We start from the raw sequence: 20,183 nt of genomic DNA, 5'->3' as shown, positions 1-20,183 counted from the left end.
TATATATACACTGTAACAGTGAGATACATGTTAATATATATACACACTGTAACAGTGAGATACACGTTAATATATATTTACACTGTAACTGTGAGATACACGTTTATATATACACACTATAAAAGTAAGATACACGTTTATACATACACCATGTAACAGTAAGATACACATTTATATCTACACACTATAACAGTAAGACAAACATTTATATATACACACTATAACAGTTTAGTTTAGAGTTTTTTTAAGCAGGGACAAATACATTGCACATTGTTTCATATAAAATATAAAATAGATGCCATGCATTGAGGTTTCTAGTCAAGAGGATTTCCAACTCCGGTCATTGGTTGGGCTTTTACTAAAAGTTACATTAAAAGTAGCACAAGCAAAGTTAGTAAAACAAGCAAAGTTTAACAGTAAGATACACGTTCATATATACACACTGTTAGAATAAGATACACTAATATGCAGACCGCAAAAAACAGGCAATTCTTAATATTCATAAAATATCCTCCACAGTCAATGGCTGAGCTTCTGGCAGAAAATTTTCATAATACTTGGGCTAAAAAAAAGAAGATGGAAATGGAAGCCAAAGGTGAGTCTAATTTTATTTCTCACTCGTTGACTTTCTGTCTTACAGATTTTGAGTCAGTCAGTGCTGAGAGTTCGGAGAAGGTGGGGGGATGTATTATCCTCATGGTTGTGGCTTTTTAGAGCTAGTATGCGTTATTCAGTATGAGGAGTATTCTTGTTCAGTATCATGAACAAAGTTGAAATGCCCTTTAAAGACTTTAGTTTTCTGTCTCTGTAAAGCGTCAAAATATATAAAATTAAGTTATTATTGTTATTAAGACATAATGAGGAAGAATATACAAACCACTCGATGATTTAGAACTTAAATGGAAACGATGCTCTGAATTATCGTTCAACGTACACTTGAAATTATATTTTATGGTTAGTTTCGTTCACAACTAGTTCCTGCTTAATGGCTCCACCATCAAGATATATATCTAGATATCTAGATATCTATACACATGGGTTAGTGCGTCAGTTTAACACAGTACCTGGGTTAGAGTTTAACACAGTACCTGGGTTAGAGTATAACACAGTACCTGGGTCAGAGTTTAACACAGTACCTGGGTTAGTGCGTCAGGGATGCACGATGTTTGCCCAGCTCTACTAATAGCACATTTTCCATCCAAACGTTCTATTCTTCCTCCCTCCTCCCTCCTCCCTTCTCTCTCCTCCTGTCTCCCTCCTCTCCTTACTCCTTACTCTTCTCTCCTCTCCTCTCTCCTCGCTCCCCTCTCCTCCATACTCCCTCCTTGTTCCTCCCTCCTCTCCGTGCTAGGTGGAGGCAGTCATCCGTTGCTGGTCCCATACGACACACTCACTGCCAAAGAGAAGTCCAGAGACCGTGAGAAAGCACAGGAGATCTTTAAGTTCCTCCAGATCAATGGCTACACCGTATCTAGGTGGGCTGGATGAAATGACGTGAATACACCTGTGAAGAGCCAACCAGAGAATAGATGTCGATATTGATACAGATTATTCAGGGTGCTGTAGATACGATTGTTCCAAGATTGAGGTTGGGGTGGCTTTGAGAAGGTTTGATGTTGTGTTCTAGGTGTGTGAGGGAGCAGGACCTGGACACGCCGGCCATAGAGAAGCGTTTTGCCTACACCTTCCTGCAACAGCTCATAGAATACGTAGACAAGGCCCATCAACACATGATGGACGCCGGTACGTTTGGAGGCAACACTGGAAAGCGCACAGAACACAAGTAAAACGGTGCTCTGGTTCAAACCAGGCTGCAAATACAGTGAATTCAAGGGTTTGTAAATGTAAATCTGAATCTCTGATGCACAGATGCAGGAACCCGAGCCAAGGGAGAGGAATGTCCCCAGGAGCAGCAAACCAAGTTCTTTGGAAAGGTCTGAGCCATGTTTAAGATTCACACATTTTGTTACATGAGTGATGAAACCCATACAATTTACATAGATATATATATATATATATAAGCTCAAAGAGCTAACCTATGATTTAATGTAATTCCACAGGTTCTCTTGCCATTGGTGGACCAGTACTTTAAGAACCATAGGCTCTACTTCCTGTCTACAGCCATTCGTCCAATCAGCAGTGGCGGCCATGCCTCAAACAAGGAGAAGGAGATGGTGACCAGGTATGTTGTTTGAGTGTGAAGACCAAGCATAAAGAGCGGCCATTTTTGGATTATTATAGCTGAGTTAGCTAGAGCTGCTGGAGGTACATTTAAGAGCCATCCTTTTTGTGCGTAATGCGATAGCAATTCATCCGTTATTAGTGAGTGAAATGCTCTTTACAGATCGGATACTCTATGTAAACAAATGTAAATGGCAATAATCTCAACTGGAAAGGTCATGTTCAGTAACCAGGAGCCTCAAGCCCGAACACAGCCCAGTAATCTGTGTATCCGGTCCAGACACCTAAAGCCATCCCTGGTGCAGACAGGTAGTTTATCTCTGATCCCTGGTTCAGACAGGTAGTTTAGCTCTGATCCCTGGTTCAGACAGGTAGTTTATCTCTGGTCCCTGGTGCAGACAGGTAGTTTATCTCTGATCCCTGGTGCAGACAGGTAGTTTACCTCTGATCCCTGGTGCAGACAGGTAGTTTACCTCTGATCCCTGGTGCAGACAGGTAGTTTACCTCTGATCCCTGGTGCAGACAGGTGGTTTATGTCTGATCCCTGGTGCAGACAGGTGGTTTATGTCTGATCCCTGGTGCAGACAGGTAGTTCATGTCTGATCCCTGGTGCAGACAGCTAGTTTATCTCTGGTCCCTGGTGCAGACAGGTAGTTTATGTCTGATCCCTGGTGCAGAGAATGCTTGTCCACGTACCGCGGCAGCAGTGGCCACTCAACTGCAGCTCACTTTGAACATTTGAACATAATGAAACATTATAAATGGTATAAACTTAAACTTACAAGTATTTAATTCCAAGAAATATTCTGGGAAACCTTAACCAGTTGACCAAGGCCTTGGAGGAAACATAGGTTCATCAAGTGATGATGGGTCCATGTTTGTCAAGTTTGTCAAACTAACTATGAACTGGATTGTTCTAATCCCTTTTGTTCAGTACTTTACTTTCTCTCCCTTCCCACTGTCTCCCAGTGCTAATGTTTGTGTTTATTCTTTTTTGTTCTCCCAATTTTAATCACTCTGTTCCTATTTACATTAATATACCCTTTATTTCTCTTTATTTATTTCTCTCTGCCTTGTTTTGTGTTTTTTCTGCTCCTTCAACTGCATTCTCCTCTTGAAGTCTTTTCTGCAAACTGGGAGTTCTTGTCAGACATAGGATATCGCTTTTTGGTAAGAATAGAGAGTGCGTGCATGTCTTCTGGCATGTTGTTCTAACAGTAACATGATGTGGTTTTGTTTCTTTCTAAAGAATGTTTCTGATGCAGAAGGGCTGTAGACAGCCCCTGTGTTTCTTCAGTATTATTTCTGTATGCATCTTGTAGTGAGGTGGAGTGAAAGCCCTAATCTCAGAACTTGACTCACAAACTAGAAGCAAGATTAAAGGATCACGGATGCAAAATGTCCAGAAGTCATTTTAAAGGTTGAGATGACTTCTGGCCCCTGCCCCTTCCCCTGCCCCTGCATGCCCACGTTGTGCTGATGTGAAGGCTGAGCGCCAACACAGCGACATGCAGGAAGGTTAGCATGTTATCTGCATTGTGTGTGGATCATTTCATCTCCCCTTACCCTTTTATTTATTTATTTTTTATTATCACTTCAGTTTTAAGTCCTATTCGCAGATTGTGTTTTAAAACCATCCCAGGAGCTCTATAAAGGTCCCTTCCATGATCGTTGGGACTGTTTAAACTCAAAGCCATGTGACTCTGCGTTCGCCTCCACCAGGAAACGACGCCACTTCCATCGTTAACTGCCTTCACATCCTGGGACAGACGCTGGATGCAAGGTGAGTGGTGTGATGAGGCGAGGTCTTGTGTGTCCACAAACAGGTGACCAGGAGTCATCCAAGCCCTTACCTGATTGGCCATCGGAGCACTGCGACCATTCTGAGCCTGGCTCTGTTTGTTTACACAAACCATTTTTTGAATGTGTTAAGTTTAGAAGAAAAACATTGCCAGACTGATCTGTTGTCTAAGGGTGTGGTTTGCATTACATATCAAACATACAATAAGGACATGTAATGGAAGCAAAACATAACACAACAAATTGCACACAGAAAATCCTGCAAAAACAATATTGTATGACTTTTCCTTCTCGAAGCACTGAGGTGTATTATCTTATGGCCACAGGACGGTCATGAAGACGGGGCTGGAGTCGGTGAAGGCAGCACTGCGGGCGTTCTTCGAGAGCGCGGCGGAGGACCTGGAGAAGACCCAGGACAACCTGAAGCTGGGCCAGTTCACCCACGAGCGCACGCAGCCGCGCGACGTCACCCAGGTCATCAACTACACCACCTTCGCCCTGCTGCCCGTGCTCTCCTCCCTGTTCGAGCACATCGGACAGAACCTCTTCGGCCAGGACCTCATCTGTGGGTTTCCTATACTGTACAGAACTGTCATGTTATTATCAATCGCTGTCACAAGTACAGTTCTTCTAGTGAATGAGAGGAACAACAAGCTTGTGCTGCTAATGGGGTCAGATCTTTCTAAAGTCATCTTTCTATATTTTTCTGTCTTTTCCCTTCTAGTGGACAATGTTCAGGTGTCTTGCTACAGGATCCTCAACAGTCTCTACTCACTCGGGACCAGCAAGAGCATCTATGTAGAGAGGTAGTGCGTTTGTCTCTCGCTCCATCCATCCAAAACGTCTCTAACCAGGGTTTCTGAATCATTGCTCCCTCCCTCCCTGTTCTTGTTTCTCTGGCAGGCATCGTCCGGCCATTGGAGAGTGTCTGGCGGCCTTCTCTGCAGCCTTCCCCGTGGCCTTCTTGGAGCCCTACCTGGATATGTTCAACGGCTTCTCCATCTACAACAGCAAAGGAGCCAAGGAGAGAGGAGGTGCTCTTTAAACCTGTTGGCGTCTTTGTTTGTGCCAGTGGCATTGATGAGGTCCAATAGTCATTGGACATAATTCTATACCCGTTTTAATCTCCTATAGTGTGGCCAATAACGGGTGTGCGTTATTAGCTAATAGGGTGGCTGGCGTCTCCCTTAGAGATAGGGTGAGAAGCTCAGCCATTCGTGGGGAACTCAGAGTAGAGCCGCTGCTCCTCTGCTTAGAGGGGAGTCAGTTGAGGTGGTTCACCTGGTAAGGATGCCCACTGGGCGCCTCTCTAGGAAGGTGTTCCAGGGACGTCCAACGGGGAGGAGTCCTCGGGGAAGACCCAGGGCTAGGTGGAGAGATTATATCTGACCATTGGCCTGGGAACGCCTCGGGATCCCCCCGTCAGAGCTGGTCAATGTGACCCGGGAAAGGGAAGTCTTGGCCCCCTGCTAAAGCTGCTGCCCCCGCAACCCGACCCTGGATAAGCGGTTTGAAGATGAGGGTGAAGATATTAGGTATTAGCCAATACAGATGAATAGTGGTCAGATCAGAACGTGCCTTAGGGTTCTGACCTTCAATTACCCCAATGATTGAGTGGGGCTCAGACAGCTCAGCCAATCGCAATGTGGAAATAAATGTGTTCAATCAGGCAATGTGGAAATCACATGGCTCGATTGAATGCAATTTCATTGAATGCAGATAGCTTCAATGAAGCATTTTATACATAGAAATATGGAATGGTTAGAATACATGCTGCACTGCTGCAGCCTAAATGCGTCTACCATGCACACATATAGGCTATAAGTACAGCAACTTGACATGTTATACACTCTTAAAAGAGTTGTATTTAATGGCAAGTAGAAGCAAAAACGCATATTATGTGGATGTAAGAACACACAAATGCCTTATTTATCTATTTTAATCAGCGACATATAGAAACAACAGATTGCGTCATATGCCGCAATTAAGTTGATGGCTAGTGTCATGTAGATATATGTGTTGGTGACAACAATGTGAAAGTAATATAAACTTAAGCTATAGTTTAATTTGAAGTGAAATTAGGCCATAGTTTAGTATTTATTTTAGTATAGTATTTTACCTTCAATTTCACGACAAAACTAGTTAGTAATATGAATTAATACTATTACTATAAAACTTATTCCAATTCTTTAGTGAAAGCCTTTTCGAGCTTCTCCCCTGGATCTGATGGGGCTGAGGGTTGAATAGAGAGAGAACCAAAGAGAACCGTTCCCGACACTAGCAACCGTCAGACCTTTCTCAGAGCAGAGTACTGGGAGATGACAGAGGCAAACCATTTGCCCAATACATGAGCAAATTCAACAATTTATACCAAACTGCTCAATGAATTGACTGACTGCTCATGCCTGCTCTGTGTTCCCCAGCTCTTGGGCTTCCAGTCTGCTCATACTGACCTACTGCTCATGCCTGCTCTGTGTTCCCCAGCTCTTGGGCTTCCAGCCCCGGTGCTTGAGGCCTGTCCTCTCATCCCCTCCCTGGAGAAGACCCTTGAGGAGATCATGACGCTGGCGGAGTCGGGCATCAGGTACACCCAGATGCCCCACATCATGGAGGTAAACCATACCACCAGATGACCCTGACCATCACTGCTATGCCCAGTGTGTGTGTACATGTATGTATGCATTCCAGACACACGTTGTACATACTGTATACACCTAATTATAAAAAAATCTCTAGATCTGGACTCAATGAAGAGACTGAGTTATAGTTGCTGTTGGTCAAATTTATAATAATAATAATAATAATTGATCAGTTTTTTATAGCGCTTTTCTGAGTACTCGAAGACGCTTTACAAATAAGAAAGGAATACATACAGACAGTACGGACAATCAAACAAAAGGGGAAATAATTAAAAATAAACAACACCACAACAATAGGCAACACATTAAGAGTGCGGGAGAGAGTGGAAGATGGGGGAGGATGATTTGTCAAATGTTGTAGGTGGTCCTGAAGAGACCACCGGTTTTAAGTTGACTTTTGAATGAACAGAGTGTATCAGAGTTTCGGATGGCCAGAGGGAGGGAGTTCCAGAGGGTAGGGGCGGCGATGGCGAAGGCTCTCTCCCCCAGGGTGCGATACTTGGTCTTGGGGATGGAGGTGAGAAGGTTGGCATCAGCGGAGCGTAGGCGGCGGGTGGGGGAGTGGCGATGGAGGAGATCTGTTATGTATGAGGGGGCAAAGTTATTTAGCGCTTTGTAGGTGGTGAGGAGAATCTTAAAATTGATGCGTAGTTTTATTGGAAGCCAAAGAAGTTGACGGAGGATGGGAGTAATGTGTTCTCTGGAGGGGGAGTTAGTAATGGCTATCATTTTGGTGTAATTTATAATAAATAGCTGTGGTGGGAATTTTAGGCCACATCAATTGTTTCTGTCAAAATGTTTGAGAAAAAGAGTCATCCAAAATACCAATTAGGCTAATTAATTTAAGTAATAAAACATGCAACAAACATACAATAATCCGAGGCCTCAGTTGGGAGTTCAGCCTGCGTCTCTCTATTTGCTTCGCAAGGAGAAGTCCAATGCATTGGCAAAAGCAAGGAATTCTTATACAGTGTGGTCTCAGGATGCTGAGAACAGCTCTGCTCCCCAATACAATTATGGTATTGGTTAACCAGATGTTAGTCAATAATTGATGGAAACCCTAATGTCTGCATCGAAGGGCGACGTTATCGTGCATTCTGAGTTGGAGCCACGAAAAAAAGGGCACATACCAACAAATAGCAGTTAGGGAAACGGAGTGTGAAAATATTATTTTCCCATTACAATGGCCTCTAATACTCTGGCCAAGTGCCGTTATTACTGAACCAGCCAACTTGCAGAAGACGTGTAGAGTAAGACTGAAGAGCTTCCTGGAGTTGCTACTCATATGGTGTGTGATAAACATCTATGAAGCCATTTCTCCAACACTCTGTGAACCAGGAGAGAGAGGCTGGTGTTGGAGAACATTAACAATAACCTTACAGTGCTACCAACCCTAGCTCACTGGGACTACTGTGCTGCAAGGCAGGTAGAGGAAGCTGTTGCCCCACAGAAAAGAGACAGGAGCACTTACTCCAGGCCAGACTCACAGTACACAGCTGTGTGACTATTAGAACTGGATTTCATGTGGAGCTTTATGAGCACAATCAACTTCCAAAGTTAAGGCATTACGTACATCATTAAAATCAGACAAGTCATTCTGAATCCAGACAACTATTGCTACTATTAAAGTGCTTTAAAGGTTACTTTTGATGGAATGAACACATGTGCTCTGCGTCTATGAGTTGTGCAGTATTGTGATCTTTGTCCTGCTGGTGTTGCTCCTCCTGCAGGTGGTGCTGCCCATGCTGTGCAGCTACATGTCCCACTGGTGGGAATACGGTCCAGAGAACAACCCGGAGAGCACCGACCGCTGCTGCACCTCTCTGAGGTGGGAGCACATGAACGCCCTCCTGGGAAACATCCTGAAGATCATCTACAACAACCTGGGCATCGACGAGGGCACCTGGATGAAGAGACTGGCAGGTAAAACGTGACATCTAGGAGTCACTGACTCTAGATCAGATACCATGACTCTAGATCAGATTACATGACTCTAGATCAGATAACATGACTCTAGATAAGATAACATGAGGCTAGATCAGACAGCATGACTCTAGATAAGACAACATGACTAGATTAGATAGGACTCCAGATTTGAAGATAATGACAATGCCGCCATATCAGACAACATGACTCAAGACTAGAGAAAATGACTCTAGCGGGGACAACATGACTATATCGGACAACATTCGTCTAGATGAGATAATATGACTTTAGATTAGATAACATGACCAGATCAGCCAATATGACTTGAGATCAGACATCATTACTCTAGATCAGATGTGACTCTGGATCAGAAACATGACCCTAGATCACACAACATGACTCTAGAATAGACAACATGACTAGGTCAGACATCATGACTCTAGTCTTGGCAACATGACTACATCAGAAAACATGACTCTATATCAGACAACATTACTCTCAAACCTAAAGAAGCAATAGATCTGGTCCCTGCTTGTGGGAATCATGGTTGCAACAATTCCTGTCTCTCTCTCTTCTTATCTCTCTTTACTCTGAAGTATTTTCTCAGCCAATCATCAGTAAGGCCAATGCTCAGCTTCTCAAGACCCACTTCCTGCCTCTGATGGAAAAACTCAAAAAAGTGAGCTTTTTTTTCATTTATCATACCAAAATCTGAAAACATAGTTATGAGTCTGTCCCTTGTAATAATGTATAATAATTATGTGGGTGTAATTAAATAAAATGCAGAAAAGAGCAGTTTTTTAAAAGAAAATCCAATTAGTTGACGTACAACTAAATGTTTCCAATGGATGATCCATTGCATTAGTTCTCTCTCAGTGTCACAGATCATAGTGTGTATAGATGCTGCTCTGCTGCAGACAGACTGACCCCAGTCTGCTCCTTGACAGACTGTATCTGTTACTATAGGCGTAGTGTTAACTCGTAACGGGGCCGTTTATCTCCGGAAAGTGTATCAAACTATGGGCTGTCCTCATGGGTTCTCTGAAGTTTATTTACAGAAAGTGTATCTAACTATGGGCTGTCCTCATAGGTTCTCTCACGTTCATCATCAGAAAGTGTATCTTACTATACTCTGTCCTGTCATGGTAGTTGTAACTCGTCATGTTTCTCCCCAGAAAGTGTATCTAACTATGGGCGAAGTGTAACCTCATCATGGGGTCTCTCTAACGGTTTTGACTAGAAAGCGGCTGTGGTCCTCATGGACGAGGAGCAGACCAAAGCCGAGGGCAGAGGGGACATGTCGGAGGCAGAGCTGCTGGTGTTGGATGAGTTCACCATCCTGGTCCGGGACCTGTATGCCTTCTACCCCCTCCTCATTCGCTTCGTCGATTACAACAGGCAGGCTACCTTCTCTTGTGTCATGTTCAGACTTTGATACACTTTTGAAAGGCTTGCATCTTTTTTTGTCATGCTTTTAATTCTTAATTGTTGATTTAAAGAAACAACTCAGAAAAACTTTTGCCACCGATCATCCTCCGTTTTATCACCTGTTTTCCCTGTACAATGTAATATTGTTGGATTAATACCATACTTAAAATCCAAGTGTTCTGAAAACAGTAACCCAGCAGATATTGATTGTTTCAGATTATTGGCGTAATGAAGTGTTAAACAGTTAACACAAGTGGTTTAAGAGGTGTCAACTGGAGGTGAATTGTACCTTTTCCCAGGGCGAAGTGGCTGAAGGAACCGAACCCAGAGGCAGAGGAGCTGTTCCGCATGGTCGCCGAAGTCTTCATCTTCTGGGCCAAGTCGCATGTAAAGAACACCAGCTGACCTCTAACCCCTCCCTGCCAACATCACCTGATACCTTTACTTCACTGTTAATCTCCTGTTCTGAAGCAGAATTTATACCAGCAAACACAAACTCCACACTCCAAATACAGCCCTGGGCAGCACCATAATCCTTATGGGACTCAAAAGATATATATTAAACATGAATAAATCCCTTCATACCTCATATTTTATAAGCTTCAAATAGAATGAGGCATTTTCAAACATGCTGGAGAGGTGTTTAAGTACTGATTTAATATTGTAATAGCAGTGTGCCATGTATAATTTGACCGTGTGTTCACACATTCGGTTATAGTGTAGTGAGTATAATTCTTGCTTCTTGTGCAGAACTTCAAGAGGGAAGAGCAGAACTTTGTGGTCCAAAATGAGATCAACAACATGTCCTTCCTCATCACCGATACCAAGTCTAAGATGTCGAAGGTGAGACAATATCAAGAGATGTTTTAGAGATGTCATTAGTACACGCCAAGCCATCCTAAACCTCAGGACAGCTCGGCCTCCAGATATTAGTCTGGCCCCAATGTGGGTAGGCTAGGCTCAGAATATCTCAAACACAGGACAATCCCAAAACCCATCAAGTGCTGTAGATGCGGATAACACCCACAAGGCCTTTTTGGAAATGTCCTAATTAATATCAAATGAATGATGCTTTGGAATTAGTTTGATTTGAAAATAAGACGTTTCTACTGAGCAGTGTTCCGTTTGGGAACATGGCAGAAACACACATCCTCTGGATGGGGAGTCCAGCTGGTTTTAGTCCTCTGAGCGCTGCCGAGTCAGGCAGACTGACGACGGCCCTCAAAAAACTCTTTCCAGACCGTGGATCTCGTTACCAAGAGCACACGTTTGTATCTGTAGATCGGGAACCTCTAGGGCCGGAACGGTTAGAAATGAGAGATCAGATTAGGGGCGTGAATCAGTTCTGGCTTTGGGAGCCTGGATGTCTGGAGCACCTGCTTCGAGATGATCTGCTTTAAATATAGAAATGGATCTGCATCTAATTAAAATTGCAGCTATTACAAAATCTCTCAAAAATTCAAGGGGTGTAGCTACCCTTCAGTTCATGTCCAATGGACGGGCGCTTTAAGAGGTGGTCAACATCTCTCTCTCTCTCTCTCTCTCTCTCTCTCCCCAGGGTGCCATTTCGGACCAGGAGAGGAAGAAGCTGAAGAGGAAAGGGGACCGCTACACCATGCAGACCAGCCTGATCGTGGCCACGCTGAAGCGCATGCTCCCAGTGGGGCTGAACATCTGCGCGCCAGGAGACCAGGAGCTCATAGCGTTGGCTAAGAACCGCTTCACTCAGGTGCTTCGACCCGCTGCTGTTGGTTAGAACCTGGTTCCTAAAGTCAACCCTGAAACCACTTCTTGTAGATTAAAATAAATTAATGAACTGGGGTATATAGTACTGCTATTAGTTAAAGTAAAAAATCTTCTATAATTAGCTTTAGCATTTTAAGTGAGCACTGTTCTACAACACACTTGCTTTATTTGTTGTTTAAACACGTATTGCTTGCCTGAATCTCATTCCCCATAATGTGGCCGAATCCTTACATTCAATGTTTTTGGATTAATTAACAGAAAGACACGGAAGATGAAGTTCGGGAGATCATCAAAAGCAATCTACATCTTCAAGGGAAGGTGAAACATCTTTTTTTTTCTAGGTTTGACAAAGCTTAGGTTGACGTCGCTTATAAGATGTCAATATTTATCAGTCCTAGTGTAAGCTAGCTGAGCTGTAGCATGATACTGTGAGGTTGCACACTATCAATGCACCAATCAGAGGTCCACTACATTTGTATTGGTGGTTGCTTTGAACTGAGGCCTTTGATTTGAGCAACATGTAAAGCTCTGCGACCAGTGTCCCAGTCTGATGTTGCAGACACCTGGTTCTGTTGTGTACATGCTGCTGTTTTCCTTTACATATATGATCTTTTGAGACGGTAACTGGGATTGAGGGCTATACAAATACTCAGGTCAAATGACTTGACCTGAGTACCAGGTCAGGTATCAGAACAAAGCGTTTCCCATTCCCACTGCATTGCACTCAGGCCTCGAGACATCTTCTGTTTGTTTCGCAGTTGGAAGACCCAGCGATTCGATGGCAGATGGCCCTGTACCGAGACCTTCCCAACCGCAACGAGGAGACCTCTGATCCGGAGAAGACTGTGGAGAGGGTGCTAGATATCGCTCATGTCCTCTTCCACTTAGACCAGGTCTGTACACACATCTTTTCCCACATTTAACCGTTTTAAGGCTAGATTATCATGCGCATTCTATCCTTTCGTTTGATGAAGAAACATATGTGCAGGTAATAGGAAATGGGTTACCTGGCGTTTAGGTTACCTGTTAGGGTTACCTGTCGTTAAGGTTACCCGTTAGGGTTACCTGTTAGGGTTACCTGTCGTTAAGGGGTTTACCTGTTAGGGTTACCTGTTAGGGTTACCTGTCGTTAAGGTTACCTGTTAGGGTTACATGTCAGGGTTACCTGTTAGGGTTACCTGTAGTTAAGGTTACCTGTTAGGGTTACCTGTTAGTGTTACATGTCAGGGTTACCTGTTAGGGTTACCTGTAGGTAAGGTTACCTGTTAGGGTTGCATGTTAGGGTTACCTGGTGTTAAGGTTACCTGGTGTTTGGGTTACGTGGTGTGAGGGTTACCTGTAAGGGTTACCTGTTAGGGTTACCTGTTATATTGCCTGGTGTTAGGGTTACCTGTAAGGGTTACCTGTTAGGCTTACTTGTTAAGTTACCTGGTGTTAGGATTACCTGTTAGGTTACCTGTTGTTAGGGTTACCTGTAAGGGTTACCTGTTAAGTTACCTGGTGTAAGAGTTACCTGGTGTTAGGGTTACCTGTTATGGTTACATTTTAGGGTTACCTGTTACGGTTACCTGTCATTGAGGGGTTTACCTGTTAGGGTTACCTGTTAGGGTTACCTGTTGTTAAGGACACATGTTAGGGTTACCTGTTACGGTTACATGTTAAGGTTACCTGTCGTTAAGGACACATGTTAGGGTTACCTGTTACGGTTACATGTTAGGGTTACCTATAGTTAAGGTTATCTGTTAGGGTTACCTGCTAGGGTTGCATGTTAGGGTTAACTGGCGTTAAGTTTAGCTGTTAGGGTTACCTGTTAGAGTCACCTGTTAGGGTTACCTGGTGTTAAGGTTACCTGGTGTTAGCGTTACCTGGTGTTAGGGTTACCTGTTAGGTTTACCTGTTAGGAAGTGTTACCTGTTGTTAGGGTTACCTGACGTTAGGGTTACCTGGTGTTAGGGTTACCTGTTAGGGTTACCTGGTATTAGGGTTACCTGGCGTTAGGGTTACCTGGCGTTAGGGTTACCGGGTGTTAGGGTTACCTGGTGTTAGGGTTACCTGGTTGGGTAACCTAACCCAGTGGTTTTAAAATTGGGGGGCGTGTCCCCTACGAGGGGCCCGGAGTTATGACAGGGGGGGCGCGGCGCGAGGTGGGACGGCCCGTGCGAGGCTATAAATTGGAAGTATAAATTATCGGTTCATATTTTCTTCACTGCTAGCTAGCAAATCCTGGAAAAGTTTGTGAAAGTACTGCCAGGTAAACGTAAAGCAGAAGATGAATCCACACCAAATGCCTCAACTACCAAAACAAAGACAAGAAAATATGATGAGGCATATCTTGCACTTGGTTTCACCAGTACAACGGTGGATAATGAAGAGAGACCGCAGTGTGTTGTGTGTCTCAAAATATTAGCTTCTTACAGTATGAGGCCGAACAAGTTAAGACGCCACTTGGAGACTTCACATCCCGAACACAAAGATAAGCCCATTGGTTTCTTCCAAAAACAACTACTCAACTGTCGTTTACAACAGAGTTGCTTTACTAAAGAAGCTTCTGTGCCTGTAAATGCTCAACTCACCTCCTACAAAGTTGCGTACAGAGTTGCTCAGTGTAAAAAGCCGCACACAATAGCAGAGGAATTAATACTACCTGCCGCTATTGATATGGTTTCAACTATGATTGTTGAAGCAACAGCCAGCAAACTAAAGGCTATTCCACTGTCAGACAACACTATCGCGAGGCGCATTTATGACATGTCAAAAGACATAGAGGAGGAGCTTAATGACAAAATACGAGCCAAACGTTTTGCTCTGCAGATGGATGAAGCTGCTGACAGTAACAAAGACTGTTTATTAATAGCATACGTCAGATTCATTGATGGCAAAGATTTGAGGGAGGATTTGCTTTTCTACCAGAGCAACTGCAGACGAGTGGTTCAAAATCATCGACACTTACTTGATAGATGCTGATCTGAAATGGGAGGACTGTGTGGGGATCTGCACAGATGGGGCTCAGGCAATGACAGGGAGAAATCAAGCGCGTCTCCCCCAATGTGCAGTGGACACACTGTATGATACACCGAGAGGCGCTAGCGTCCAAACAATTGGGTCCCGAGCTGAATGATGTAATGACATCATTGCCACTGTGAACTACATTAAAACAAGACCCGTCAAATCCCAGATTTCTTCCGCGCTGTGCAAGGTAATGGGATCCGCCTACACAGCTGTTTTGTTTCACAGTGAGTCCCGATGGCTGTCACGTGGGAAGGTTTTATCCAGGGTGTTTGAACTGCGGGATGAGATCAGAATCTTCTTGGAGGAAGATGGTAATGAACTTGCCCACAGGTTTAACAACAACAACTTCCTCATGAAACTTGCATATCTCAGTGACATGTTTCAGAAACTCAATGAACTAAATCTGCAGATGCAGGGCAGCAGCACACACCTTCCACAACTGGCAGATAAAATCACATCATTCACAAAAACACTAGAGATGTGGGAGCAGCGGGTGAAAGAGGGGAATATAGAGTCATTTGAGAACCTGGAATCATTCATCGAAGTCAACAAGCTTCGAAACACATTGATCCCATGTATGAAAACTCATATGTCTGCCCTACAAAAAAGCATTTCAAGAGGTATTTCCCAGTGCAGGATCCTGCAAAATATGAATGGATCAGAGACCCCTTCAGTGCAACACCAGCTGCTGACTTTAGCACTACAGAAGAGGAACAGTTAATTGATGTTACATCTGATTCAGCAATGAGGCTGCAGTTTAAGAGTGGAAAAGGACTACCCACTGCTAGGCAGGAGAGCTCTGGCCACACTCCTTCCTTTGGCCACATCTTACTTGTGTGAGATAGGTTTTTCTGTAGTTGCCTCGATTAAGACAAAATACAGTTCCAAGCTGGACATTGAAAATTAGATTAGAGTGGCAGTCTCACAGCTGCAGCCCCAATTTGAGAAGATCTGCAGAAAAAAGCAAGCCCACACCAGTCACTGATAAGAAAATACACTGAAAAGGAGTGTAATTCTTGCAAAGAAAATGTTCATGTTTTTGTTTGTTTTCAGGGAGTTGGTAAACTTGCCAGTTTTGTGCAAAGGCAATTTTGAGGGAAGCTGTTGAATGTTGAATTTAGCAGATGCATATTGCAGTGTGACTTTTAATGCTTCACTCTAAAGGTGACTATTTCAATTTTTCAATAACATGTCACACACTGAAGTTGTAGTTCTGTCTTAATTACAGACAATGTTTTCAATAAATTATATAGGAGTGTACAAGCAAAGGATGTGTGTGTGTGTGTGTGTGTGCGTGTGTGTGTGTGTGTGTGTGTGTGTGTGTGTGTGTGTGTGTGTGTGTGTGTGTGTGTGTGTGTGTGTGTGTGTGTGTGTGTGTGTGTGTGTGGGGGGGGCTTGACATTTTTTTAATCTACAAAAGGGGGGCCCTACAGAAAAAGTTTGGGAACCACTGGCCTAACCCTTAAGGACAACGTCTGATATATAAAACAGAGCATAGACTCCGTCCTGCATATTATTTGACCATTTATCCAACATCTCCAAGTGAAAAATATCTCCTGATATGATGGTACGCCAGACGGGTTAACAAATTATTTGGAAAAATCGTAAGGAAAACTTTTCACCGATTTGGATCCTTCCAGAGAAATAAAACTCATTCCTTTACCTTTTGCCTGATCACGGTCTGTTTGTTACTGTGTCAAATCAAGTCTGCCCCAAAAAGATGTGTTGCGTTCTTGCAGTATATATATCCCAATTCATTACAGTCTTAACTCTCCCTCACCTGAATCTTTTACATAACACTTAATTAGGCTTTCCGTAGTCCAACACAACAAACTCAACACTCTCCAGCTCTGACTCATGTTTCAACCGTTCCTGAAACAACACAACTCAACTCTCATTGAGTGAGACTTGGCAGGACACAATAACAACCCAACCAGGTCAAGCGAAGGGAAAGACACACCAGTAATTCTCTGTGTTCTCTGTCCGTTTTGCTGATTAAGGCTACTGCGTTCTCGCTCAATAATGGACAAATCTAAAAAATCTGAAAATAGTCTCCAGGTAAAAGTATTCCTTTAAGACCTGTTCAACTCCCTGCTTTGCCAAATGTGCACTTTGCCACAACCTGACATACTTTGATTTCAGAGAAATGGTCTACCCCACAGAACAGCCTCACAGAGCCTGGACTCCCGATACTCCCATGTTAACACGGTGGTTCACCTGTCCCTGTCCTGCAGGTGGAGCACCCCCAGCGCAGTAAGAAGGCTGTGTGGCACAAGCTGCTGTCCAAGCAGAGGAAGAGGGCCGTTGTGGCGTGCTTCAGGATGGCTCCCCTGTACAACCTGCCCAGGTATTCACATAAGAACTGCATTTATACAGCGCCTTTCCTGTCATATTTATATTTTTGTGACAATACGTATACAATTTGATGGAAGCTGGGAAGATATAAAGGCCTCTTTCTCTCCCCTTTCGTCCTCCTCAGACACAGAGCTGTCAACCTGTTTCTTCAAGGCTACGAGAAGTCCTGGATCGAGGCAGAAGACCACTACTTTGAAGATAAGCTCATAGAGGACCTGGCTGTAAGTGTCTCCTCAAAACGCCACAATATGTCCCCAACAAAGTTGAATTACATTGCCCTGGGAATTTATAAAAAAGCATATGTTTTCACTAGTTAGCATTTAGCCATATAAATTAAGAGATGATTCAGTTTCAGGGTCAAAGCATCGATAGTTAATGTTCCTATTTGAAGCGTCTTCCTGTATTTATCTATGTTTTGTCTGTGCATGACTGTACAGAAATCTGGCGAGGATGAGCCAGCCGAAGAGGAAGACAGTCTGAAGCACATTGACCCGCTGCATCAACTCATTCAGCTGTTCAGCCGAACCGCTCTCACTGAGAAATGGTACGCCGCTCTTCATGAGCGAACCGCTCTCACAGAGAAATGTTACCCTGCTCTAGACTAGCATCAGGTGACAGACAGAAGAGCTCAGTTCAGATTCAAGATTTGCAAATACACAACTAGCAACGGACGACTGCTTACAAACAATGCCGTTAGATACGTCAATACTTTGTAAAACTACATTCTGGGACAATGTTAATTTCTGGACACAGATGACCAGTTCACTCTGCAGCATCCGGAATCGATTAGCTCTCATCGTAAATCTGGACTGGGATTGAGAGATGGAAGTGGGATATGAACAAACAAGCATTGGCTTGGAGAACCCACCCTAATAGAGTAGAAATTGTAGTTTGGACAAGGGTAGAAATTGAGATGTAAGCAAGTACGTTACCATGAAAGACCTTGAACCACACAGTTTGTTTCATTTCTATTGCAGCAAACTAGATGAAGACAATCTCTACATGGCCTACGCCGACATAATGGCCAAGGTAAGGCCCAGTTAAATTCCCCCAAATGACTTGTTATTATTTGCTATTTCTTGTATTGATGAATGTTGACGTAGCTTTACTGGGAGCCCCTTTCATGGCCGACCTCATTCCCTGCTCCTTCTCCGCCCTCAGAGCTGTCACGATGAGGTGGAGGAGGACGGAGACGAAGTGAAAAGCTTTGAGGTACGGTGTCTGTTCCCGTTAAACATTATTTTCTTTTAGCAACTTGATATACATTTGCACTGAAATGTGGGGTGTGTTTCACAAGATTTCAGTTACATTTTACATTTCATTGTTATCATTGAAATGATGGCATTGAAGGATTACATTCATAGCACTGTCAATGTGGATTTAACTGGTAGTCCCCTATAAATGGTTGTGTAACAGATCTGTTGGTGTGACTTTTAATGAGATGAAATGAGTTGTTGTGAGAACACTGTCTCCATCATGATGGCTCTCCCAACAACAGGAGAAGGAGATGGAGAAACAGAAGCTGCTCTACCAGCAGGCTCGTCTCCACGACCGGGGAGCGGCTGAGATGGTTCTGCAGACCATCAGCGCCAGCAAAGGTCTGCTCCAACCTGGCGATGCTGTGATGAGCTTCAGACACCTTCACACCTGGCCTTCATGGGTTTAGGCCATTCGGATAAGATTCGGCTTAAACCAAAACACATACAACTCCAGGTGTATATGCAGCCATCATCTAGTATCAATTGGATCTGTGAAGCCATGTCAGTAGGGGCTCTGGGATTACATCTGGCATGTCAAATTAGCTTATCGAGTATAATTCCGCAAGAGCAATATCCAATATCCATCTGGACATTAATGCAACTTGTTATTGAAATGTGTTGCAAGTCAGCGATATCTGAATGATATCTGCCCAAATCTTTAAATGTTAGGCTGGCAAAATAAAATGCTGGGTTTGAATGCCAGTTTCTTCAATTTATGCTAAAGGCAATGAATGGAGGCATTATGCATTGGATCTCTAGCCCCGCCGCTAATGCTGGCTGCTGTGCTAAGATCTTAGCACGATGCCAGTGCTATGTTGGAGAGTTTATTGCATTGTGTGGGGGTGGCTGGTTTATCCTGTGTGAATTGATTGCCATATGAACGAATGTGTGCAGCCTCACCCAGCAACAGAGTCTAATCAGTTGGGCAAGGTGAGGCAGCCTAAAACAGCTATCAACAACCAACACAACCCAATGAGGTCCTGGACCATGTCCTGACATGACCCATCCCATGTGCTTGGACTTTAGAAGTAGCTCATCTATTTTTGCATCTTTGTATTTCAAACCGATGTTTATCTCTTTGCAATGTCTACTCCTGTCCAGTACTTTCTGCTGTAGCAGACAGATTTCACATCAGGCATCAATACAGTAGCCTCATGTCTGTCTGATCCTAGGTGAGATGGGCCCGATGGTGGCGTCCACTCTGAAGCTGGGGATAGCGGTCCTCAACGGGGGGAACTCCACCGTGCAGCAGGTACCTGAAGCTTGTTCCCAGACCTTCTCTTCTCCCAATGAAACGCTGGAATGGGCGGCTCTAAACGTGTGTGTATTGGCAAGAGAGAGGGAGGGAGATCAGAGCAAGTGGCGATAGGGAGGGACTCACACACTGCAGGTTTCAGATATTCCTTTGTCATATTCTAAATTTAACAACCCATATTTATTCTCCCTGTCCTGGATGTGGTTCTTGTCATGTTCTTAGTATTAGGCTCAGGTGATGTATGATAAAAGAGAGAATGTTCCTTTCTGACCAGGCTATTTCTTGTTTTGTTCCCTTACTCTCTTGACAGAAAATGCTTGACTATCTGAGAGACAAAAAGGATGTGGGATTCTTCCAGGGTCTGGCCGGCCTCATGCAGTCCTGCAGGTACGCTGTTCATCGATTGACCGCAGCAAACACATGACTTAGTGTCTAAACGTAAAACTGAAGGAGCCCTTAATCCTCAGTATGAAACATATTGACTCTCATTGACTCTCATCCATCAAAGAATGCTGAAGAACTACAGGAATCAGAATTATATTCCCCTGTTGGTCTGCATTATACATGCATCACTGGCTGAAAGAA

General features: G+C 43.8%; 1 protein-coding gene across 1 annotated transcript in view; it reads left to right on the top strand.

Moving 5' to 3' along the window:
- Window positions 1-20,183, top strand: part of ryr2a (ryanodine receptor 2a (cardiac)) — a 139,548-nt gene that overhangs the window by 84,726 nt on the left and 34,639 nt on the right. The window contains exons 62-88 of the mRNA XM_056576687.1: window positions 520-595; window positions 1,352-1,475; window positions 1,628-1,743; window positions 1,870-1,934; window positions 2,061-2,182; window positions 3,302-3,351; window positions 3,904-3,964; window positions 4,308-4,546; window positions 4,706-4,787; window positions 4,885-5,015; window positions 6,466-6,593; window positions 8,351-8,543; window positions 9,143-9,225; window positions 9,787-9,944; window positions 10,274-10,361; window positions 10,725-10,817; window positions 11,533-11,703; window positions 11,979-12,038; window positions 12,479-12,613; window positions 16,964-17,076; window positions 17,209-17,305; window positions 17,522-17,628; window positions 18,062-18,113; window positions 18,246-18,296; window positions 18,583-18,682; window positions 19,516-19,595; window positions 19,909-19,985. Coding sequence (XP_056432662.1) covers window positions 520-595; window positions 1,352-1,475; window positions 1,628-1,743; window positions 1,870-1,934; window positions 2,061-2,182; window positions 3,302-3,351; window positions 3,904-3,964; window positions 4,308-4,546; window positions 4,706-4,787; window positions 4,885-5,015; window positions 6,466-6,593; window positions 8,351-8,543; window positions 9,143-9,225; window positions 9,787-9,944; window positions 10,274-10,361; window positions 10,725-10,817; window positions 11,533-11,703; window positions 11,979-12,038; window positions 12,479-12,613; window positions 16,964-17,076; window positions 17,209-17,305; window positions 17,522-17,628; window positions 18,062-18,113; window positions 18,246-18,296; window positions 18,583-18,682; window positions 19,516-19,595; window positions 19,909-19,985 — 2,852 coding nt within the window. The remainder of the gene's footprint in view (window positions 1-519; window positions 596-1,351; window positions 1,476-1,627; window positions 1,744-1,869; window positions 1,935-2,060; window positions 2,183-3,301; window positions 3,352-3,903; window positions 3,965-4,307; window positions 4,547-4,705; window positions 4,788-4,884; window positions 5,016-6,465; window positions 6,594-8,350; window positions 8,544-9,142; window positions 9,226-9,786; window positions 9,945-10,273; window positions 10,362-10,724; window positions 10,818-11,532; window positions 11,704-11,978; window positions 12,039-12,478; window positions 12,614-16,963; window positions 17,077-17,208; window positions 17,306-17,521; window positions 17,629-18,061; window positions 18,114-18,245; window positions 18,297-18,582; window positions 18,683-19,515; window positions 19,596-19,908; window positions 19,986-20,183) is intronic.

This window comes from Gadus chalcogrammus, chromosome 18, assembly GCF_026213295.1.
Source record: "Gadus chalcogrammus isolate NIFS_2021 chromosome 18, NIFS_Gcha_1.0, whole genome shotgun sequence".
Classification (NCBI taxonomy): Eukaryota; Metazoa; Chordata; class Actinopteri; order Gadiformes; family Gadidae; genus Gadus; species Gadus chalcogrammus.
The sequence above is the reverse complement of the archived record's forward strand: the minus strand, read 5'-3'. Positions and strand labels throughout refer to the sequence as shown.